This window comes from Carassius gibelio, chromosome A10, assembly GCF_023724105.1.
Source record: "Carassius gibelio isolate Cgi1373 ecotype wild population from Czech Republic chromosome A10, carGib1.2-hapl.c, whole genome shotgun sequence".
Classification (NCBI taxonomy): domain Eukaryota; kingdom Metazoa; phylum Chordata; class Actinopteri; order Cypriniformes; family Cyprinidae; genus Carassius; species Carassius gibelio.
Genome location: NC_068380.1, coordinates 1,073,261 through 1,097,728, shown reverse-complemented (window position 1 = coordinate 1,097,728; position 24,468 = coordinate 1,073,261). Strand labels below are relative to the sequence as shown.

General features: G+C 35.6%; 3 protein-coding genes across 5 annotated transcripts in view; 2 read left to right on the top strand and 1 right to left on the bottom strand.

Moving 5' to 3' along the window:
• Positions 1-12,227, top strand: part of ssbp2b (single stranded DNA binding protein 2b) — a 61,870-nt gene extending 49,643 nt beyond the window's left edge. For 2 of the 3 annotated variants that reach the window (XM_052607375.1, XM_052607377.1), the window contains exons 6-16: positions 5,399-5,458; positions 5,822-5,888; positions 6,577-6,802; positions 6,900-6,945; positions 7,082-7,117; positions 8,336-8,390; positions 8,974-9,044; positions 9,197-9,275; positions 9,565-9,593; positions 9,815-9,913; positions 10,799-12,227. In XM_052607375.1, coding sequence (XP_052463335.1) covers positions 5,399-5,458; positions 5,822-5,888; positions 6,577-6,802; positions 6,900-6,945; positions 7,082-7,117; positions 8,336-8,390; positions 8,974-9,044; positions 9,197-9,275; positions 9,565-9,593; positions 9,815-9,913; positions 10,799-10,828 — 798 coding nt within the window. In that variant the 3' untranslated portion in view covers positions 10,829-12,227. The remainder of the gene's footprint in view (positions 1-5,398; positions 5,459-5,821; positions 5,889-6,576; positions 6,803-6,899; positions 6,946-7,081; positions 7,118-8,335; positions 8,391-8,973; positions 9,045-9,196; positions 9,276-9,564; positions 9,594-9,814; positions 9,914-10,798) is intronic. The other variant, XM_052607376.1, reaches the window with a different exon arrangement.
• A 1,842-nt stretch (positions 12,228-14,069) lies between these two features.
• LOC128020735 (acetyl-coenzyme A thioesterase) lies at positions 14,070-21,898 on the top strand. Its single transcript, XM_052607367.1, has 15 exons — positions 14,070-14,422; positions 15,064-15,133; positions 15,629-15,689; positions 15,779-15,880; positions 17,076-17,220; positions 17,632-17,791; positions 17,971-18,090; positions 18,341-18,491; positions 18,598-18,653; positions 18,733-18,796; positions 19,777-19,860; positions 19,938-20,071; positions 20,184-20,312; positions 20,863-20,989; positions 21,068-21,898. Exons 1-15 carry the CDS (start codon positions 14,236-14,238, stop codon positions 21,206-21,208), a joined length of 1,731 nt encoding a protein of 576 aa, XP_052463327.1. The 5' UTR covers positions 14,070-14,235; the 3' UTR covers positions 21,209-21,898.
• Positions 21,899-22,007: 109 nt separating this feature from the next.
• On the bottom strand, positions 22,008-24,461 carry zcchc9 (zinc finger, CCHC domain containing 9). The gene is made up of 6 exons (XM_052607373.1): positions 24,310-24,461; positions 23,244-23,590; positions 22,702-22,852; positions 22,523-22,615; positions 22,373-22,441; positions 22,008-22,284 (listed from the first exon to the last, which is right to left on the bottom strand). Exons 2-6 carry the CDS (start codon positions 23,580-23,582, stop codon positions 22,172-22,174), a joined length of 765 nt encoding a protein of 254 aa, XP_052463333.1. The 5' UTR covers positions 23,583-23,590; positions 24,310-24,461; the 3' UTR covers positions 22,008-22,171.
• Between the last annotated feature and the right edge of the window lie 7 nt (positions 24,462-24,468).

Below are 24,468 nucleotides of genomic sequence, written 5' to 3'. Positions count from 1 at the left end.
ATCAATTTTATGTGGTATGAATGATATAGTAAACATACTTTACAAAAATATAATCTCAATATCATCTCACATCTTTCACTCATACAGTGGGTTTGGATATCATTTATTGTATTAAAAAATATATATATATTTTAGTAAATTTGTATTTACCTATTGATTCTGCAAAGGAACAGTAAAGTTTTATTCTCATAATTTAGCCATTTTACCTATATTTGTGTGTGTGTGTGTGTGTGAGAGAGAGAGAGAATCTTTATATATATATATATACATACATAAATGAAAAATCGCAAAAAGCAGAAACGAAATATATATAATTACAAAAATCTGTATCATTGTCATGTGTTTGTATTTAGTAGGAGTTTAAAAAAAAGTTACATATATAATGTATGTGAGTGTATATATATATATATGTGTGTGTGTGTGTGTGTGTAAATACATATAACCCCCCTAATTAGATTCATTATACAATATACAAGCTATTAAAATAAAAAAGCTAACTTTTTTTTTAAAGGACAGCTTAACCGTATTTCAAATTCACCATGTCATGACATCACTATTTTTTGCTTTCATGTGATGTATGTATTTCTGAAAGAAACAAGTTTCGATCATCAGGAATTGATTGGATCGTGAAAACTGGATTTGTTTCAAAGGCTGAGCAAGTTATCATGTTTTAATAGAGACAGTATTGAGGATCTTGTAGTTTGAACGCAGCTTCCCGAGCACCGCTGGGCTGTAACAAACGCGTCCCCCGTACCATGTGGTCAGACGAGGACAAGCCTTTAATCTTTAAGCTCGGTGTGAAAAAATCCACAGATGCATCAGGCTTGTGAAGTGAATGCAGGCTGTTGAGGATGCATATATATGAGATCTGCTTCTCAGATGTCTGTGGAGGTGGGTGGAAGTTTCAGGAATTCCGGCAGATGGTTTGTCAGTCAGGTGTTCTGCGACTCTACTGTCCTCTACTGCGGCACATCTGCCTGTGCTGGAAATCATTATATCATCCAATTCATAAACTTTATTCTGATCCTAAAGTATTGAGACTTTAAAGTGCCATCTGTTTCATTTGTGTTAAATCAGTTAACACAATCAGAATGTGTATGTTAATGCAGAAATATATACATGTTTATATATATTCACAATGTTCTACATCCAGGACATCTGTGATGATGAGACATGTCGTTAGCGTTTAGCATTGTTGCGGTTTTAATGATGGAAAATATGATCAGCAGAGAACACGGTGATAAGCGTTTCAAGTAAAGTTAGCATTTGTTCTGTCTTTGTCTTAGTGAATCAGCCTCTGCAACAGCCTTTGTCTGATTTCCAACAGAACTTTAGTGTAACAGTGCCCCCCAAAGACCCCAAAGCCACATAACACTGTCACTTCATTAACTTCATTTTGGCTCAATGCATTTTAATCAGCTGGTATTTTGGTGATTTGTTCTAGTGGATATACAGTATGAAGTCAGTTCATCACTATGAACATGTTACAAAAATACATTTTCTTAATTTTGAACATTATATCTATAATATATATAGTTTTATCATTTCAAACATTGTTAGCTTGAAAAAATTGAAATCTAATGTAACAAAGAGAGAGTTCACCCAAAGATTATTAATTCTGTCTTTGTGTATTCACTCGCATATTGTTCCAAACTAGTATGAGTTTCTTTCTTCTGCTGAACCCAAAAGAAGATTTTGAAGAATGTGGGTAACCAAACATGTTGGAAGTCATTGGCTACCGTCAACTCTTTGGTTACCCATGTTCTTCAACATATCTTCTTTTTTGGTGAAAATAAGAAAGAAACTCATCGTTTGTAACAACATGAGGATGAGGAATTAAAGACGGAATTCTAATTTTTGGGTGAACTATCCTGTTAAGTGTCTTAATACATTTTTGCATCACCTTGTACTCTTTGGATATCAGTGATTTGTCTCTTTGCCTTCTATGGAGCAGTGTCCAGCACTTAATATTTCATGTGTGTAAGTTGATGTAACTTGATAACAGGGAAAGATGGTACTGCAGCAGGGCTGAAGGCCTTGGAGATCCACGTCCTGCTGATTAGAGTCAGAGTGAAGCATGCTGGGTATTACTCTGCTCCGAGTGTGAGATACTGCTCTTCCACCAGACTAATGGAGATGATTTACCCTGGGGATGCTTCAACTCGCTCTGGAGTTCTCGGCCTTTATCCGTAGGTTTCTGCAGGAGCTAAGCAATGACGTTCCAAACCTGTAGACAGAATCGTGTTTTCAGAGGACGCGCTGGGTCTAAAAGCTTGTCACTGGGGCAGAACTCTCACACATGTACACATCAGCCTGACGTCTTTATTCCTTATCTACCCATCGAGGCAACACATTAGAGTTTAGGTTTGGGTATCCTGACAGTTTTTGATGTCATGTTCACTCATTCATTCTTTATCATTAATAAATAATCAGTATGTTTTTTTTTCTGTTTTGCAAAAATTATATTTAAGGAGGAATTGATATTTTGATATATTTTATTTTCTTGTTTTATTTAATATAATTTTTTCTTTCCAATAAAAAAGGCCGGTATTGTATATTTATATTACAATGTTTAAAAAAATATATAATAATACACAATACAAAATAAAATAAATAATTTGTATGCTAAAAACATATCATGCATTATCATTTTACAAATGATTGATATTAGTCTGACTATGCCAACAATATATATATATATATATATATATATATATATATATATATATATATATATATATATATATATATATATATATATATATATATATAATTATTTATTTATTCATATTATATTATATACATAAAATGATGTCTTGAACCATGTGCAGTTGTAGACTGAAATAAATTTTTTGAAACAACGAAACACACTTGTACAGATTTACAATATCAATTATCAGTTATGGTCACAATACAAATTATTTACATTTCTGCCTAATTTCTATAGCATGTCAATGCATTCTTGATATGGTTCTCTGATGTTCGCTTTTTTCATTAATAAGTTGTAAAAATAGAAAAGTCCACAGGCACGTACAGACACGCTCAAAATTCCAGCCTTAAGCCGGATCACCTTCTTTGTGCCTTTTTTGCCAAAACCTGTTAGAGAGATGAATGATTGTGCCGGTGTGTTATTTTTAGAAAGCTTAAGCCATGAATTATGCATTGGACAGATATTAGATTAGATGAATGGCCTGTTCGGTTTTATTCTGGCTTTTAGATATTAGACCTGGGCAGGTATTCATAAAACATCACACACAGTATATATGTGTATACAGTATATATACACTACACTGAGGGATTTGGTTGTTGATCAGCATGGCTTGTAACCTGAGGGTAGTAAACAGGGACTGAGAATGTACTGTCTGCTGGTTCTACCTGTAAGGAGACCTTTGTGTTCACCTCGGTGAAGTCCACAGACCTCACTCATTTATTATTAAAGAGGACAAATGCAGGCCTCTCACCTCGGTCCATAATTAATCAGTGACTGAGGTGTGCAGGAACACAGTGAGCATGTCAGACGACTCTGAGCAACCCAGCCACTTACTCTTTCTAGTCTACAGTAGGTACATCATGATCCAGACTTCAGCAGTCTACAGTCAGAGATCTCAAACACTCAAAAAAAACAATTCTTCAAGAAGACTATAGAGTCAACTTGAATATTATGGAGCTATAATCACACGGTGTGTGTCTGAGACCATGTTGAGATGTCCACAAATGAAACTTAATACTCCAATAATTCTTGTGAGCAATAAACTTTACAAGTTTGCAAACTGTAAAAAGGCTTTATATATATATATATATATATGTGTGTGTGTGTGTGTGTGTGTGTGTGTGTGTGTGTATTAATCCATTGTACATTTTGCATACTTGTAAATTTCGAAAGTTTTATTGCATTATATTGCATTTATTGTAATATAGTATTTATGTCCTGATCTATTATATATAATTCATGTAGATATTGATCTTGTGTAAACTAAACTTTTAAACCAGTTCAGTAAAATTGTTCAGAACAGCCTGAATGATTCAGTAGTGAATCGATTTGAATCGAATGGCTTTAAACATTATCACAGATGATTATAGTAGAAAGTGTATTGGTCAAACAGTGTGAGATCCCTGAATACATGTGAAATGTAAATCTAATAAAGTAATATAAAATGAGAGTATTTATGTTTTACCAGTGTGATATGGATCCTCGTGGAAAGTACTCCAGCAGCCTGCTGTTGCTATGGTTACTTCCTTAGGCGATCACGACTCACACTCTGAAACTGAACTTACTCTTACTTTTGTGTTTGTTGAGATGTTCCTTACGCAGAACTAAATCTGTTGAGCGTCTGCTTTTGAAGACCCTCAACGTGTTGTTTGGACTTCAGAGCTTCTGTAATTCAGACTGTATTTTATAAGAGACGCACACACACACACACACACACAGAAATGTGGCTGAAAATGCATCATGTATGTGTCGAGTTCAGGGCATCTTCTCTTCACGTCTACGTTACCTTTGATGAACAAAGAGCTGCATTTTCATGAAAACTGAGTGAAGACATCTCATTTTCTCTTCATAATAACGGACTCTGAATGAACCTCTTATTGCTCTTAATTATTGATAGATGTTGGCCACTCGTCTGAGCTTTGATCTCTGAAATGAGACGTGATCACCAAGCCTTGTGAACTGATCAATAGATACCTTTTAACTCTTCATTTATTTATAGAAAGGACTTATGACTATAGGGATGTATTACTACATACAGTGCATACATGCATATAAATATATATATAGACAGAAAAAAGCTTAAAATTCAAATATCGGCATTGGCCCGATATGTAAAATGATGTCAATATGTTTTGCTGATAAGACGAGTAACTCACCTGTGCTCGGTGTGTGCTTGCAAAAAGATCACATCAGAATTGTATTAATATTTCACAGTATTTCTGTTTTACTGTATGTTTGCATAAGATATTTCCTTCAAAAGCATTGAAACATCTCACAGACCTGAGCATTTGATCTGTGGTGTAAATAGGGATGTTTTCTGGAGCCTTCTCGTCTTAGATCCATGTATTATGTTTATTTTGTCATCAAGGGTTTTTTCTAAATCTTACCTAAGACGTGGAGGTGGAAATGGGCCTCGTTCGGTTGGATGCTTGGAAATAATTGTTTTCTGTTCTCCCGAGACTTTCTCTGTGCTATTGATTTGCTCGAGCTTTAAGTATATAACCCTCAGAGCTGAAGTAAAGCTAGTTCACTGTGTGTACTGATCTTAAAAAAGACTGCAGGTCAGTCTAGATGGTCACTGCTGGCTATCTAGATGCTGCTTTAGTCACTGTTAGAGGAATGTTACTCAGTTTTGATTTGATGTTGAGAGAGTTGCTGATTTCATGTGATATCTCTTCTTTTTTTTAGCCTTTCATGTCATCACGTTATCCTGGCGGCCCCAGACCTCCTCTCAGAATACCCAACCAGGTGCTTTTTCCATTTCAGTTTTGTTTTAATACACAATGACATCTCAAGACAGAAATACAAACTCTTAATGGAGTGATTAGAGCTTGAAATGTTTTATTTTAGTCTTGTCTAATTAACTTGCTGAGTCATGCTAAGACTTTTCAGCCAAGGCTAATATTTCCTTTGAATAATGTTTTTTTTCCCCATTCCTGTCGGCTTAAGACTACACAACTTTTATTTCCAGTCAGACTGTCTCAGTCACATGAATGTGGTATTTTGGGTCCTGATCTAATGGGAACCTAATGGGCCTCATCTGCTCGTGCTAGGAAGATGTTGACAAGAGTAAATTAATTTGTTCATTTGTACTGTATGTTACTGGTTCAGGCGTTAGGTGGAGTCCCTGGAAACCAGCCGATGTTACCCAGTGGCATGGACCCATCGAGACAACAAGGTTTGCTTGCAAATAATTAATGAAACCCTCTTATAATAGGAACTTTGCAAAGAAATGTTTGGGTTATATTTAACACCTGAATGAATATGAAAAATAAATGATATTTTGAATTTGAAAAGAGAAAATGAAGCCTATTTTAGGACCATTTTTTTTTATTATGACATTCTTTTCATAACATTTAAGCACTTTTCTCCCAGAATTCTAATTATCATAATGCAAAAAAAACCTCATTCTCATTATGGTAATTCAGTAATGAAAATCAAGTCTGGACACAATTCTTTTTTTTTTTTTCATAATTAATTAAATATTTCCATGCTGTTTAAATGCGTTTTAATGTATATTTTTCATTTTATAGTAATGATAACAATTAATTGCTGGTTAATTGTCATGAAAACATCATGAGCCTAAATAAAAATTGGTCATTTATACTATCATGTTAAAGATACACTTTTATTATTCTAATATGTATATTACTATAATAATAATAATAATTATAATAATATTTCCATATTAAATTTACATTATTATTATTATTTCAAACTATATTTTAATAAAAAATTGTTTGGTACCATATATTATTTTTGGAGGGGGTGAAATATTTTATTATTTTTTTAATTTCTTGACCATTTTCATGAGATTCACCTAATGCTTTTACCACTAATTTCTATTTGATCATTTGATTGGTTAGGTCATCCAAATATGGGTGGGGCTATGCAGAGAATGACTCCGCCCCGAGGGATGGTTCCTCTTGGGCCACAGGTAAGCCCATCACACCCGTATGTTTGGATCGCTCATCTAAACTGTTCGCACGGACACTTTTTACTACATTTCTTTCTATGGTTTCAGGCATATGGAGGAGGCATGAGACCACCACTCAATGCTCTTGGAGGACCTGGGATGCCTGGGATGAACATGTATGTACTTTTTCTAAGTATTTGCCTAAGAAAAAGATTATTTCCTATTATAGCCTTAAAATAATCAATGAGTACAACACGTCTCATCCTAATATAGGGGTCCCGGAGGGAGGCCGTGGGCAAATCCACCAAATTCCAACTCGGTGAGTCATTTCTCCAATCAGTCGTTGTGAAATGTCAGCCACTACATCTGTAGGTAAATGTTTGCACTTGAAGAGCATCTGATTTGTTGACATTCTCTGTTTTTTTCTGTCTGACCGGATCCACGTGGCATTTAAGATCCCGTACTCCTCGGCATCTCCAGGGAGTTATGTGGTAAGTGTCCTGACCTTCTTCATTTACAACAGCCATGAATGCTCACGTCCAGCTGTTAGACACGCAGCAGATCGCAGTGGAACCCAATTAATGTTGTTACTAGTCATTACTAGAACATATTAAATACTGTACTTTCAAAAGTTTGGTATAATGAAGATTTTTTATTATTGAAAGAAGGCTCTTCTGCTCGCCAAGACTTCATCTATTTGACCGAAACTACAGTCAAAAGAGTAAAAATGTGAAATATTATTGCAATTCAGAAGAGCTGTTTTGAATTGTAATATATTTTGAAATATGGTTTATTCCTGTGATCAAAGATGAATTTTCACATGATCTTTCAGAAATCATACTAATATGCTGATCTGCTGCTGTTCAAGAAACATTCATTATTATGATTTTAGTCGGAAGACTGGAATAGTATTTTGTCGATCAATTTATATGAGCTGCAAAATGACATTTGATTGTCGTAAGTGAAGTTTTGCTTAAAACAAGAATAATTATCTGCCAGTGAGGTCTGAAAAAAATCCCCTTTGAATTCTTTTTTTTTTTAAGCTTAAACTTTTTTAAACTTGATAGATTCCTCTAAAAACAAGATTTAATATCTTAAGTAATTTTGCTTTTATAGCAAAAGTTTTTTGATTTAAGAATTATTTAGATATTTGTACTTGATATATTAGTATATTATGTAATATATATATATGCTTAAATAAGGCATATAGCTTGTAGAAAGATGTCTAAATATCTGGTGAAATATCAAATGAAAGTCCTTCACACAACTAGACACTGCCAGACACACGGAAGCACATGTGAGATACCCAGTGTAATCAAACACGTCATTTTAAGACATTTACACAAGATATTCTGTTAAACCGCTGTCAGTAACTCCCTGCTGAGATGATTTGTGGAAGGGAAGCTGTGCTAGCTTACTGAAAGCAGCCAGACAAGACGAGCTGCTCGGGAAAGCAGAGCCGAGTCAGCAGAGAGGAGGAGAGATAATTAGATTTGGGAAGAGGGAGGATGGAGCAGATATGCCCAGTGCTGACCACAGCAAGGGCCTCGGGCCTCTGTCATGAACCACACACACACACACACACACACACACACACACAGGACTGTCCTCACATTTACAACTGTACGTAGCATAAGTGCATGCAAATATAACTAATTACTGTGTGTTACATAAGATTCAGAACAATATTTTTATTTTCTCTTTCTCAGGGTCCACCCGGAGGAGGAGGGCCCCCGGGGACTCCCATCATGCCTAGCCCTGCAGGTAGAACCGCAGAAGATGGTTTTTCATACATAGTTAAATTTAATTATGAACAGATATATTGAGATGAAAAAATAAAATTAAATTATATCTCGTTAAAAAAATAACACACCCACACACAGATTTTAGAATTTTAACAATATCATTTTTATTTTTTAAATATAGCAATAAAATATTTTAATATTGTGTTTTATTTATATACATGTATATAATTACATTTTTTAATAATTAGTAATTTATAACAATACATTTCTTATATTTAAATAATGTTAAAGTGTTAGATGTTAATTTATATTTATTTAAATATAATGTATTTTTAAAAGATACCATTGTCATATTATTTTACTTAAAAAATATTACATTTTCTATTATAACAATAAATGTTTTTGTATTTAAAATATTTTTAAGGATTTGATTTATTTATATTTGTGTATAATGTTGTTTATTTTATTTTATTTATTTTGATCATTTTTATTTTTAAGATTTAGAAATATTTTATTATTCCAAATGCTTTTTCCAACCATATCAGCTGAGCATTAGCTAAAATGTGTTTGATGAGCTTGTGTGTTTGGCTCTTCCTCTACAGACTCCACAAACTCGGGAGAAAATATTTACACTATGATCAACACAGTGCCGCCCGGAGGAAACAGACAAAACGTAAGAGAGCATGATGAGCTTAAAATATTTACACAAGCATCTCGGTTCACAATGAGGTGCATTTGTTCATTCTGTATTTACTGACAAAACTTTCTGCTCTGTAGTTTTTATAATAACATTATATGAGCCGTGTGTGTGTGTGTGTCTGACAGTTCCCTATTGGTCCGGGTGGAGATGGTCCAATGGGCAGCATGGCAGGAATGGAGCCTCATCACATGAATGGATCATTAGGTAAGAGCGTCTCTAATACAAACAAGCACTTTAGAACGTACTCTTGGACATCTTCGAGTGCTGTCTACTTACTTTGCTTGGACAGTATCAAAGCATGTCATAATTCAATGTGAAATTGCAGCATTCATGCTTGATTTATTGAGTTGTCATTTTTTTGCCTTGCATGATTATGCCACCTTGTGGTCATTGTGGTCATTAATCACGCATTGTAAAAGTACTACCTTTGCAGCTATAGGCCTACATCTACAACATAATTTAATATCAGAAATCTGTATTTTTATTTCTTTAGGGTCAACTGACATGGACAGTATGTCTAAGGTAAGGGTTGCTTTTTCAGATTATAAGTAGGACTGTCAGTTTATTAAATATTTTAATCAAATTCATTACATGGTGAAAGATGGGCATTTTTGAAAAAGTTCAGCTTTTATTATAATTATTATTATATAAATGGGTAAACTGACAGCCCCTAGTCTTCATACACAAGTTGGGTCATCCACAAACCTTATTGGACTGAACAATCAAACTATCTGTCTGTACAGAACTCTCCTGGTAACCTAAGCATGAGCAACCAGCCTGGGACTCCTCGAGATGATGGAGAAATTGGCGGGAATTTCCTCAATCCTTTCCAGAATGAGAGTGTATGTCATTTCCTGTCTGCCAGTGCATTTGTGATTTCACTTTAACTAGTTTATTTCAAATAGTTTATTTAATGATCGTTTTATGTATTTGTAATTTTTTTGTGTATATTTAAATTATAAAAATAACATTTTATATAAAAAAATAAGTGTGCATGATTAATTTAAATGCATATTTTCATATACACTAAAAGATGACAATTTCCAAAAAAATGTACTCACCCTAAGGCCTTCCAGGATGTAGATTTTGTTTCTTCATCAGAACAGATTTGAAGAAATGTAGCATTCCTTCACTTGCTCAACAACGGATCCTCTGCAGTGAATGGGTGCCGTCAGAATGTAAGTCCAAACAGCTGATAAAAACATCACAATAATCCACACCACTCCAGTCCGTCAGTTAATGTCTTGTTCATCATTGTTTCTAAGTCTTCTATCCATAATATTACTTTCTACAGTGAAAAGTCTTCTCTTGTGAATCAGGAGAGAAATATGAACAGATAAAGCACCATTTAAAAGTGAAAACGGTTCTAAACAAATATGTCTGTCGTTTGAAGTTAAAAATGCTTTAACGATGGATTTGTTTCTTACAAACACGCAGCTTTCCGCTTCACAAGACATTAACTGATGGACAGGAGTGGTGTAGATTACTTGTGGATTATTGTGATGTTTTTATCAGCTGTTTAAACTCTTAATCTGACGGCACCCATTCACTGCAGAGGAACCATTGGTGAGCAAGTGATGCAATTCTACATTTCTCCAGACATTATGAAGAAACAAACTCACCTATATCTTATATAGATGGCCTGAGAGTGAGTCTGTTTTCAGCCACTTTAAACTCTAGGGTGGATAATTCCTCTAAAGTTCTCAAAAACTCTTATGTCCTAACAGTATTCTCCAAACATGACCATGAGTGTGTGAAGACCTCATTTGGAAATCCACCACGTGACATGGAACTTGTGCAAGCGCGCTGTAGCCAGCCCTCTTCTGCTCTCTGAAGAATATGGGTCCAAGCCTCCCTTTTTCTCTTATTCCTTCATTTCCTTTTTTCTTCCAACATCATTCTTTCACCTCCTTGGCCGCGTCACACCGAGAGACCAAGCTGAACCACGTTGGGGCGAGAACGACGATTCAACAACCTGTCTATATTTACGTATATCTTTGTGTATATATGTGGGTGTACATTCAAAGTTACATGTGCATGTGTATGAAAGGACATATATTGATCCTAGAACGAAAGACGATGGACTTGAACTGTTTTTAATGAAAACAAAAATCATATTTTGTAAATCGACAGATCTATGTAATCCGATTTATTGCAGGAAACATTTATTAAGATGCAAGGGGGGTAGGGGGTCAAGTTGGTAAAATGACTTAATCGCAATGCTAAAAAATAAATTACGACGAGAGAGTTTGAGTCATATTTTATTGAAACAGAGTAGAGTTGTCACTAACAGAAATGTGTTCGTAATTCCAGCTGACGTCTGTGATTTATCATTTATCATTTGCTCCTCAAGTGCAGCCCAATCTGATCGTCACTCTGGAGGTTTTGTTTGTATATAAAGGAGATTTATTTTTCAGGACGATGCCTACGAAGAACAGCCATTCCATATGTTCGCTTCAAAAAAATCCAACCGGGCGACACCAGAGGAACGTCCCCCGAAACTGAGATCGTCGCACTAGCTTCAGTCACCGTAGAATATTTCTGTCATGTTTTGAAAACACTCCTGATCATGTGACGTACACGGATACAGCGTTTACCGCTCTTGTATTACAACGTTTTCTTTGTGAAAATCTTTGCATGTGAATATGGGAAGGAAGGAAAATTTTATGGAAAAATGAGACTGGTCCATTCAGAGGAAGGAATTATAATTCCGTACATCTGTCATTCTAATAATCGACTTATTTATACAGCCGTTGTTGTGTCACCCGGAGAAACTGTGATTTGCTTTGTTTTAGTTTTTTTTTTTATTTCAAGTGGAATTATTATTATTATTATTATTATTGCAGATTTTCTCAAATATATATGTGAATTTTTTATAGCTTGGGGATCTGATTCATCTGTGTCTCTGTGAATTATTTAAAACAATACTGTACAATAACAGGTGTTTTCGTGTTTATTTGTAATAACTTTTGCCCGATTTTTTTTTCCTGACTATGAGAGGGATCCCATCATGAGTGTACAACATTTTCATTTGACTTACTTGATGTTTGATTTTGTGAAGTGTTTATTTTCTACCTTGTGTTGACTTTTGTAAATACACAGAGAAGTTTTGGATATACTATACTGATATAAAGCTTCTCATTGCTGTTTAACAGACTGTCAAATCATTTTGCTTGTTTTTTATTATTATTATTATTATTTTATGTACTAAGCTAGTGTTCATTGACAAATATTTCTGTTGATACAAAATAAAATATATGCCGATTTTAGCTTTTATAATCTAAAGATTAACTTTTTATCATATTTATGCGCAAATTATTAAAGGGATACTCCACCCCAAAATGAAAATTTTGTCATTAATCACTTACTCCCATGTCGTTCCAAACCTGTAAAAGCTTTGTTCGTCTTCAGAACACAATTTAAAATATTTTGGATGAAAACCGGGAGGCTTGTGACTGTCCCATAGACTGCCAAGTAAAATACACTGTTAAGGTAAAGTATGAAAGACATCATCAGAATAGTCCATCTGTGGTTCAACCATAATATTTTGAAGCGACGAGAATACTTTTTGTAAGCGAAGAAAAGAAATAACGACTTTGTTCAACAATTCGTTTGTCAACAGTCTCCTCTGTGTCTCTCCATATCACCGTATGGATTTGGAACAACATGGGGGTAAGCGATTAATGACAAAAAAATGTCATTTTGGGGTGGAGTATCCCTTTAAGGTTTAGCAAGTTTCGCCAGATTATTAGTCAGTTATCTATAAGAAATATTATAAAATACAATTTACACTAAAATCACTGATATTCTTATGGAAACCAATTAACCTCCTTTTTGTTTGCTGACCTCTTAAATACTATTAACTGCTCTGTTTTCTGGGTGAAAAGACAACTCCATTATATATATATATATATATATATATATAGATAGATAGATAGATAGATAGATAGATAGATATTACTGTATAGACACCACCTTATGTTTTGATTTTCTTTAAATGGAAACAAAGTTGGTTGATGCTATTTTGTTGATTTGATTTTATCTGTTCGGTAGAATTTATTTGTGTATTATATATTTTTTCTAATTGGTTACTAGTCATACCTACAATTTTAGATCAGTTCAGGCTCTCACTCCTACCATTCAGTTAAAAGAAATAGCTCAATAGCCCATTCTCACCCACTTCGATCATTGTTTTTATTCTGTGAGAATAGTGGAGTCTCATGTTAATGAAAAGATCGAGCTTTTTTTAAAGTTGGTTGGGTTCTGATGTTTTTATTGTCAGTTCATCAGCTGGAAAGAAATCATTCTTAAAGTGATTATCGCGGTATCATTCCTATGTGTTGTTCTCCTTACACTTTTCCTATTCTCAGAGAATTATAATGATTATTAAATCTTTATAGTTATCGTCTTTGGTGTGAACGAGCCTTTTCATAACTTTTTTTCATAACACTTGGTGTTGGTGTAAAAAAAGACCTTAACTCTAAATAGCGAAAGTCCAAAACATTCACGGCGAATTTATCAGGATGCTAAAAATACTGATGTTGTTCTGTAGATTTGGCTTATCCTCCTTGTGTGAAAAAACAGCATATGCTGGTGAGGTATGTTTTGATGCTGGTTTATGCTGGACATGTGCTGGCGAAGGACCAGTTTAAACTAGTATCCCAGCATCAAAACATACCTAACCAGCATATGCTGTTTTTTTTTTCAGCAGGACTGTCAGATTTTGCAACCTCCCATTAAAATAGAGGGTAGTAGTAGTAATGGTTTATTAATGTCTATAACTACCACAACCATAAACCTATACCCTTACAGTAATGCAAATACAGTAATTATGAACCAGAACTCCTCAATTCTGCCACCTTACATACGTCTGTCAACACTCCGCAGCTTTATGGCTCTCTCACATAAAACAAGTTAATAAAACACACATAGCAATTACATCACAATCCATGTGTCGTAACAGCAACTGCAGCACATGTGTGTGTGTGTGTCCTGCAGCAGTATAGTTCAGGTATTCAGCTTGGCTGTTGGGCGAACGTCACATGGTCCCACAGAACGTCCAAGTTGGCCAGAGTTGAGGTCACCTGGCATCGGCCTTGATAAGAGTCCAGGAACGAGCTGACCTCCCGTTATTTCTACTCTCCACATCTCTGAGCGAGCCCTCATGGATCAGAACTGTTCAAGAGGAACATCAGACATGGACGGATCCTGCGACAAGGGACGGAAGAAAGAGTCCGGTCCGGTAGAGGTGCAGATGTGCCAGTCCGTCCTGCCCATGCATGCAAACCCCCAGGGAGAGCTGGGAGCGGGACAGCTGCTGAAGTGGATGGACACTACCGCCTGTCTGGCAGGTGAGTGGGACTGTGCTGTAGTAGATGCAGATTTATTGAAAGGTTACATCATGACCTTTCATCTGCCACATTAACATTTGTAAGATTTATTTCAAATGAAAAAGTGTTCGGTTAAATAAACTAATATGATGCATCATCATCCTGTACATACTGAAGATTAAAATATGTAACCATTGAGCCATAAATGATAAATTGTTTAAATATCCTATGCTGTAAATCCATTTGGATGAAAGAGTCTTCTACATGATTACTTAGTCTTGCCAGTGACACGGTGATAAACAAGAAGGCAGAAACCTCGACTGACCTGCAGAAGCAGTAAAAATGTCCTATTTCCAAAACAACCTAGTGTGTTATCAGCCCATCAGAGCAGGTTCAGATAAGCAGTCACCTTTGGACTATGACGGAGGAAGGTAACTAGCATCCATTCTCCGCCACTGAAGAAAAGAGGCTTGAGGAAGGCACACATCAATGATTTACATGTGTCCTCTCTGATAGAAGACGCTCCATCTCCTTCCCGTTTCTGCTCCAGTTAGACACATGAAATATAAATAATGTTGACAAGCAAATATGAACAATAAGTGTGTACCCATCTTTCATAGTTCTTGCTATAAATCTCTATTTCTTTCATTTCTTCTTTCAAGCTGAAAGACATGCAGGAATGGCGTGTGTAACGGCTTCCATGGATGATATCCAGTTCGAAGAGACAGTAAGGTACTAGAATCTGTCCTTTATCACAGTCATTTATTCACTTGCTATCCAAGATGTAGATGAGTTTGTTTCTTCATCGTAACAGATTTGGAGAAATGTAGCATTCCATTACATGCTCACCAATGGATCCTCTACAGTGAATGGGTGCCGTCAACATGAGAGTCCAAACAGATGATAACAAAATTATAATAATACACAAACAACACATATTTTGGCCAGAAGCAATGGTTAAAACATCTTCATGATATATATTGTTTACATGCATGCAGTAACATGTTAACCGATGATGTGGTGTGGATTATTGTGATGTTTTTATCAGCTGTTTGTACTCTCATTCTGACGGCACCCATTCACTTCAGAGGATCCATTGGTGAGCAAGGGATGGAATGTAAAATTTTTGCAAAAAGGTGTAGCGAATACTGGATCAAGTCCTTCTGGAGTACGCCGTGATGTGTGATAAATTGATGTGTTATCATATCATATCTCTCTGTATTTCAGGGTTGGGCAGGTTATCAGTATCAAAGCCAGAGTGAACAGGGCTTTCAAAACGAGCATGGAGGTAATACAAGACCAAACAGATTTAGAGTATTAAATATTGAGAAAAGAACTATAATGCATCCCTGTCTGATCCGGTCACTGTTTGATCAGGTAGGCATCTATGTAACAGTACAGGAGGTGCTCAGTGGAGTGATGAAGAGGGTTTGCGTGGCCTTCTCCACATTTGTTGCCAAACCAACAGGAACACACAAGGTGAGGAAACATCTCTGTCAAGATGGCACACTAGAATTAAGGGTAAATTTACTCTATTAAGCCCACTCAAATCTAAATGGTACACTACCGATGAAAAGTTTTGGGTCTATAAGAGCAAGGGTGTGTTAAATTGATCAAAGGTGACTGTAAAAATAAAAAAAGTTACAATATAACAAAAGTGTTCTATTTCCAATAGATTCCAACCTTTTGAAATGTATATTCATCAAAAAATCCTGGAATCACAGTTTACACATAAATATTAAGCAGCACGAATGTTTTTAACATAATAATAATGAGATGTTTCTTGAGCAGCAAATCAGCTATCAGAATGATTTCTGAACGATCATGTGACACTGAAGGAATGATGCTGAAAATTCAGCTTTGTCATCAGGAATAAACTACATTTCAAAATATATTTCAAATAGAAACCAGTCATTTTACATTGTAATAACATTTCACAATATTAATGGTTTTACTGTATTTGATCAAATAAATGCAGCCTTGGTGAGCAGAAGAGACTTCTTTTCAAACAAATAAACAGTTTGGTTTATATTGGTTAAATAAGCCCAATATGTGTTGTTTGATGTAAATGCTGCAACCAGCATTGATTATAATTACAGACAGGGAATGAAAATGTATGGCTTAAGAAGATGTTTCAATATTTTCATGTAATATGGATATCAATCATGATTTTTTTAGGAACATTACTGTCATGTGCAATGGTGGCAGCAGGTACTCATTAAATCCATCTTTAAAATCCAGAATATTACTTTAAAATATCAAGTACAAATCTTAACGGCACATTAGACTTATTAATTTTAATGATCAATATTAAACATTTCAGTTGCAGGATACTATTAAAATAGCACCTTTGTAGGATGTCTGAAACAGCTAAATTTATAACGACAATCAGAGAGCAGTGACATTTGATACCAGGACAAATATCAATTTCAGTTCAATTGAATTTATGCATTTAGCAGACGCTTTTATCCAAAGCAACTTACAGTGCATTCAGACTAACATTTTTTACCTAACATGTGTTCCCTGGGAATTGAACCCACAACCTTTTGCGCTGCTAATACAATGCTCTACCACTGAGCCACAGGAACACGTGTGACATATAACTTCTCTCTTTCTTTAACTTTATGTATAAAAAATTATATAATTGTTCCAAAATATTCACTGATTTCTGCAGGTGTCTCTGAAACCTTTGGACATTCACGGCTCGGTAGAGGAAATGCTGGAATATTCACTAGCTTCAGAGAGACGACGACTCCGTCTCTACAACGAAGAGGCCTTCAAGAACCTCATGAAGGACTATTACAACCTTCAGGACAAGGGTTAGCACTTTACTTAAACGCTGTCATTTAATTAGTATGTACTTGTGTCTGCTTACGAGGTTCTGAGGTGGGTGGTGTATTGAGTGTACTCCAGGAGATCGTACTTCTAAAAACTTCACCGAGTCATGGAAACAAACTTCATTGGTTGTTTATTGGCAATAAATCAAATGGTGCAACATTTGCTATTAAAATCACTCTCCAAACACACTCGGTGTCTCCAGTGGAAAGAATCCCATGATGGAGTCAGCCAGAGGACAGACATGAGACTTAACAAGAGCCACCACAACCATAACTTGGCAGTGGAATCAAAAGTTCCAGTCATGAGTCAATGCGCACACATTCATGACAGCGTCAATCTAAAAAACTGCCGCTGATAAAGTTCATGCAGAACAGGACTTGTTGACATTTCAGGACTGTGTAGCAGGAAGCCCGTTGCGCCCGTGGTGTCGACTGAACTCACACGGGTCGAGAGCATTGAGCTGGTGCTGCCTCCACACGCCAATCATCATGGAAACACATTTGGAGGACAAATCATGGCTTGGATGGAGAACGTGGCTACAGTAGCAGCCAGGTACCAGATCCAGAAACATGCGTATTCATGCATTGCCAGTTTTATGTTTCTTAGGTCTAACAGCATTTCTACATGGTGGATCCAGGCTAGATCGCTCCTTGGGATTATGGGTACTGTAGTTCTTTTACTGGAAGTAATAAATCTGCATTTCATCTTCTGTGTGTTTCTGTGTCTCCTAGTCGTTTGTGTGGCTGCTATCCTTCTCTCGGAGCTGTGGACATGTTTCGATTCCGAGGTCCGTCCAGTGTCGGTGACAGACTAGTGTTCAAAGCGATGGTCAATAATGCCTTTCAGACCAGGTACAGTAGCTATATAACAATAGATGTGCAATCATAAACAAAACAACCTTCTTTAGAAGCATTAACTGTCAGGACTGTTAAATACAGCATGCATTTGTAATATGACATACACATCACACTCACAATAACACCAGGTAGATATAATAAGGATTTAAATGGGGTACATTTAGATTTTGTATCGACTTTAATACTAATATCTAATAAACTGAGGAATATTATAAATACATTGTTTTCTTATTCTGTGCATCAGTGTGGAGGTGGGTGTTCGGGTGGAGGCGTATAACTGTGAGGAGTGGAATGAGGGAACACCAAGACATATCAACAGCGCCTCCATGATTTATTACATCCCGGGACGTGATGGGGAGAGACAGACGTTTCCTGAAGTCACCTACACAACTCTTGTGAGTTATTTACATGTCCAACAACACAAGAGTAGTCATTATACAGTATATAACCGTTCTGAGCCTCACTTAAAGCACATGAATTGTATCATTTTGTTATTTTAAGGATGGAGAAAGACGATTTATTGGTTCAATTGTCAGGAAGAGAATTCGCATGGCCAGGTACTTTTTGTAGAAAAAAACCTCAAAAAATCGTAAAATTGTTCATTGTTTAAGAAACATACCAAATGTATCTTTCCAGGAAACACATTCTGTACTCAGGACATGAGGGACCAATTTCTGTGCCTTGGGACAGAAGTAATCAGGTACCACAAAAAATAAAATAACATAATCATAAAAAGAAGGATATATATATATATATGTATATATATATATATATATATATATATATATATATATATATATATATATATATATATATATATATATATATATATATACATATATATATACATATACATATATATATATATTTATATATTTGTATATATAGTCAATGCCTAAATTCACATTTTAAATACAATTAAAATAATTAACTTTAAATAATACACTGAATAATTTTGCGTATTTAAAAAATATGTTTTTGTAATATGTTTTTGTAATCATATTGAGGTTTTATAAATTATAAATGTTTCAAATGTTGTTTCAAACACTAGTGGGTGTTTACTGTGAGACTGTAGATTTTGTGCAAAAAATGTCTCTTCTAGAAATGTGATCAAATGAAAACGACTACAGATCATTACTGATATCATTACCAGTTAAATAGTCACATGAAATGGACGGTTAAGTTGAGAGCATTGCATTATAATATACTGTTGTTCACACAGTGGCTGCATCTGAAATATAGTATGCAAAAACAGCATGTGAAAAGCATAGTGTGTCCAAATGCACAGTATTCATAAAACAGTAGGCGAGAAGTACCAGGATGACTGAATATTTTCTGTGAGATTCTGAAGTGTACTTATAATGAACATTTTACTATCCCATGAGGCCACAGGAGAGGATTTGTGAATGTCAGTGATTCAAAGTGACGCATATGACAATATAAGGTCACACTTACACCTAGACTATATTCATACTACCCATTCATACTATAACGAAACCTTGATTGGTTTCAAAAGAATTACTTATTCAAAAGTACATACGCAGAGAATATGAGATTTTGGATGCAACCAATGTGCTCTAGAAAAAGAGAAAGCTCCCTTAACAGTATACATGCTGCATACTACATACTGCTTATTCCAAACATTGTTATAACATTGTACAACATCTCTGCCCTCTGCAGGTGTTCTTGGGCTATAACAACGTGGCAGCTCTCACAGTCTTAGCTGGGAAGCGAGGCTGGGAGGCCAGTAATATCAATGATAAGGTCAGCATTTGATTTATTTTATTTATTTATTATGTCTAGTATGTGGCTAGAATGCTGAATTGACTTGTGTTCTGCAGGTAGGAGTCTACGTGCTTGAGGAGGAAGATAAGCTGAGTTTAAAAGTTGAGATGAAGGTCAAAACTACGGCTTTTTATGTTTTCTCGCTGCTCGCTGACCTGCGGTTACGGCCACAGTGGGACAATAACTATTTGTAGGCTAATAAGGCTTTGTTACATCACTCTATATTACATTTATTGTGCTAAAAGTTTTGCAATTACATAAAATAGTTTTTCAGCATCTACATCTTTCCATATGTCCTCCAGGAGTTGTGAAGAGGTCGAGAAAGCAGACGAGGAGGAAACCATTTATCACATTAAATGCACCACTGTCAATGGAAGCAAAAGTCGGGACTTCGTGGTTCTTTTGTCTAAAAGGCAACCCTGCAAAGATGGGTATGAATTCACTGCTAACATGAGTGATTCTGTTTTGGATAAACAAATCTTTGATGTTATTAAAGGAATAGTTCACCCAATAATGATTAAAAATAAATTAATTAATAAACTTTACTCACCCTCAAGCTGTCCAGAATGTAGATGAGTTTGTTTCTTATTGGAAGAGATTTGAAATGTAGAATTACATCACTTGCTCACCAATGGATCCTCTGGAGTGAATGGGTGCCGTCAGAATGAGAGTCCAAACAGCTGATAAAAACATTACAGAAATCCACAAGTATTCTGCACAACACAACAATGGACTGGAGTCCTATTGATTACTTGAACTTTATGAAATATTGTGATGTTTTTATCAGCTGTTTAGACTCTCATTCTGACGGCACCCATTCACTCCAGAGTGATGGATTGCTACATTTCTCCAAATCTCTTCCAAGAAACAAACTCATCTACATCTTGAATGGCCTGAGGATAAGTACTTTTTAACAAATGTTAAATTTTTTAAGTGAACTATTGCTTTAATGTGAGGCTCAGACTGTATTTTTATCATCAGAGACCCGTATGTCATAGCGCTCCGGTCCGTCACCATGGCAACAGTTCCACCGGAGGAGAACTCTATTCGGAGTGAAGTTAAATGTGCAGGATTCCTCGTTCATGAAATAGGCTATTCAACTTGCAAGGTACCAACTATAACATCTGAAAATCAATGAAAGCATCACGCTCATGCTCAATCTGATCAGTTCTGGCTGCTGTTCCAGGTGTCATACTTCAACCAGGTGACCTCTGGAGTGCTGCCCTACGTGGAGGGAAATATAGCCGGCTGGTCCAAATCTATGGAAGAGACGGCAATGTCCTGCATTTCATTTCTAGAGCAAGATTTGCTGACCACACAGTTCTGATTTGAAACATTTGGACAATTCTAGGATAATTATTTTTTTTAAATTAAGTTTACATTAACTGCCATGATGAAGTAATCATAAAAATGTTCAGCTATAGCATGTTGTTCAAAAAGCCAGTAATGATAACTGTAAAGCCAACTATAATGATATCTATATTAGCATCCACACCAGTGGACAATAGAATTATTTATTATAAGCATAATGTCCAGGTATGTGCCTGTCACTTTAAATGCTCATTCTCTTTAGAGTCAAGAGGAATCTAAATGGATGTCAATTATTTCAATGTTAAATTTTTTTTGATAAACCTACTATTTAGCATATTTATGCATATATAGCCAGGAAAGGAATTTGCATGGCCTGGTATTTTCTGTATAGAAAATTCACAACAAATCATTGTGAAACCTGCACATTACATTATGGGATACTGTTTTCCACACAATGGCTTCACCTAAAATCACATACTTCCCTACTATATGGCAAGCAAAAATACAACCAAAAAAATAATCCAGGCAGAAGAACAGCAGCAAAGCACAACTAAAATAATGTTCTTCTGCAAGACGCGTGCAGTTGTATTCTTAACCTCTAAAGGGCCAAAGGTTACATGAAGGAATATGGCCCACACACTTAACAAAACTCTTTCATAGAGTATATTTGTACAAAGTGTCTTATAAATAAATGCTGCTTTTCATATTCAAATGATCTTCTCTTTCTTGAGCATATCAATGAAGACAAACAGGATTCATAATTAAAACTTCGATTTCTAAGTCAGGCAAAAATGTGATGTTCACACATCTCAGGCAATTTCATCATGAGGACGTTTAATAGCAAGTAAATGGTCTCAAAACATGAAGAGTTGCTTTAGTTTGTCTCTAAAAACACTTCAGTCCATAACTGCAGAAAGCAAATCTAAATTGCAATGATCGGTTAAGATAGTCCATTTCTATCCCCTCCAAAAGCTGTGGATCAGAACACCACCACCTTGTCTTTTTTGGGTTGTGCTTTCTTCACAGGCACATGGACGTCCTCGTGGTCGGCGCTGATTCTGTTGGACAGCCGGCCGAGGGTGATGGAATTAGCTGCAAAAAAAGAAGTGAACTTAGATGTTTGTATGTCAGATACCAGATTTCCAGTGGACATGGTCACATTATTAACTCTTCAACTCACTTGAGTTCTGGTGTTCTGGACAATCTTTCTGAAAGTGTTCCACTGAACCACAAACCCGACAGCAACCGCCTAAAGGAGAGGAGCAAATCACCACAACATGAATGTTCAAATTCTTCAGATATTTAGTGCTTAAACAAGTAAATCGCTGACCTGCAGCATACAGTCCCTTCGGGTTATCAGGACAGGCTTTGGACAGATGTCCAGTCTGACCGCAGATAAAACACTTGGCATATGGGTAATTACCTAGAAGAGAGCTGCATTAATATGATAAGTCATAGCATTGTTTTTTTTTTCACTTTAAGTGTCCAAAAGTCTCATTCAGCTCGTACCCATGGCAGGATCTACTTTAGCACGACATCTCTGGATCTCATGTTCAGTGGACCCACACCGATAACAGATCCCGCGGCCCATCTCTTCATCATTATCCGCCTCTGGGCAGTCAGCGAGACCGTGACCAGGCTTCCGGCAGTTGAAGCAGATCTAAAATGGAAAAATATGAGAAAACGTGTGAGATATTTCATATTAAGTCTATGGAAGCTTATTTCCACTTTGGAATAATAAAGTAAATAATTGAATTGCAACTTTTTCCATCTCATAATTCAGATTGTTTTTCAGGCAACTGAGATTATTTTGTTACAAAACTGGTAGAAAAAAAGAGGTCAGAATTGTGAGATGAAAAGTTACAATAACCTTAATTCTTTGTTCCTTGGCTGTTCTCACGAGTTTCTATCACAATTCAGACTTTCCTCAGAATAATGAATTTCTATCTTGTGTTTGCAAGTTTATATCTCACAATTCTGAGTTTATATATCACATTTTTGAGTATATAGGTTATCACACAATCGGGGATATATTTTAGATGCTTCCTCACCATATCGTTCTTTTTGTTGTTTTGTCTCTTTATGCGTCTGTTCTCTCGTCTCTCGTCTTTCTTCAGTGCCGTTGCCACTTCTCCCCTCAGATCCCGGTCTGGGGTTGTCTGACCGCTCTGCTTTAAATACTCCAGAAACCCATTCACATCGTCACTGTCATGCTCTCGTGTCTTCTTTTTTGGGTTGTGTTTTTTTACACCTGGCCCCTGCTGGATGTGTCGGCCAGCGGCTCTGGCTCCTGCTTCTCCAGCGTTCCCGCTCGCCTTCAGCTGCTTCCATGGTGTGGCGTCCGCTGCTTTGTGTTTATGGACGTTGTTCGCTCGGGCCCACCTCGTCATTTTGACTTCTGTTAGAATGAGAGAAGTTGTTCATTATCAGATAAATAACTTATTTACTATATGCTATAACATAAACTATTACAACCATATTTCTGCTAATATACCAGAGTCCACATACTAACAAAAAATCCATGTACTATTAAAGTGCCATGACAACATACCATGAAAGTGCTTTGAAATACTTTGGTGAATGTGGTAAACATTCTTTACCATAGTATACAGCAATAAGTATATTTTACAACACAAAACACACACACACACACACACACACACACACATACATACATATATATATATATATAAAGAACTACATATACATAATACATATATATATATATATATATATACATATATATATATATATATATATATATATATATATATATATATATATAAATAAATACATATATAACATATATAAAGAACATAACTCTTATACATCTTTAAACCGAAATGTATGTAATTTACAGTAACAATCACTTTTGATTCTATGGTAATTTGGCAGAAAACAAATTATACCACATGTAATAAGGGATATTTCAGATTCAGTATATTAATTTGGATTATGTTTTCTTCGCAGATAGCATGAATAATCATAATCAAAAACATTTTTTTGGAAAAATGGGCGAACATACGACAGATAAATCTATTTAAGACATTTCTGGTTAGTGGAAATCTATCTCTCGTAATAAAAAATATAATTAATAAATTAATTTTACACGCTCACCTCAAAAGAATATCACCAGTCAACATCAAAACAGTTCGCAGTTCACGTGTGATTTTTTTTTTTTTTTTTTTTTTTTTTTGTCCCACCAATAAATCCGTCCGGAATGAAATTACAACATGAGCGTTTTGGTTCCCAGCGGGCCCTGGTTGAAGTTAATCA

Bases quoted from the DNA above. Each gene is read 5' to 3' on its own strand.
- zcchc9 (XM_052607373.1), bottom strand. From the start codon at position 23,582: ATGACGAGGTGGGCCCGAGCGAACAACGTCCATAAACACAAAGCAGCG. The intron at 22,616-22,701 runs GTACGAGCTGAA...GCTCTCTTCTAG, and splicing joins TAAAGTAGATCCTGCCATGG to GTAATTACCCATATGCCAAG. The intron at 22,285-22,372 runs GTGAGTTGAAGA...CTTTTTTTGCAG, and splicing joins TCCAGAACACCAGAACTCAA to CTAATTCCATCACCCTCGGC.
- LOC128020735 (XM_052607367.1), top strand. From the start codon at position 14,236: ATGGATCAGAACTGTTCAAGAGGAACATCAGACATGGACGGATCCTGC. The intron at 18,654-18,732 runs GTACTTTTTGTA...GTATCTTTCCAG, and splicing joins AAGAGAATTCGCATGGCCAG to GAAACACATTCTGTACTCAG. The intron at 18,797-19,776 runs GTACCACAAAAA...TGCCCTCTGCAG, and splicing joins CTTGGGACAGAAGTAATCAG to GTGTTCTTGGGCTATAACAA.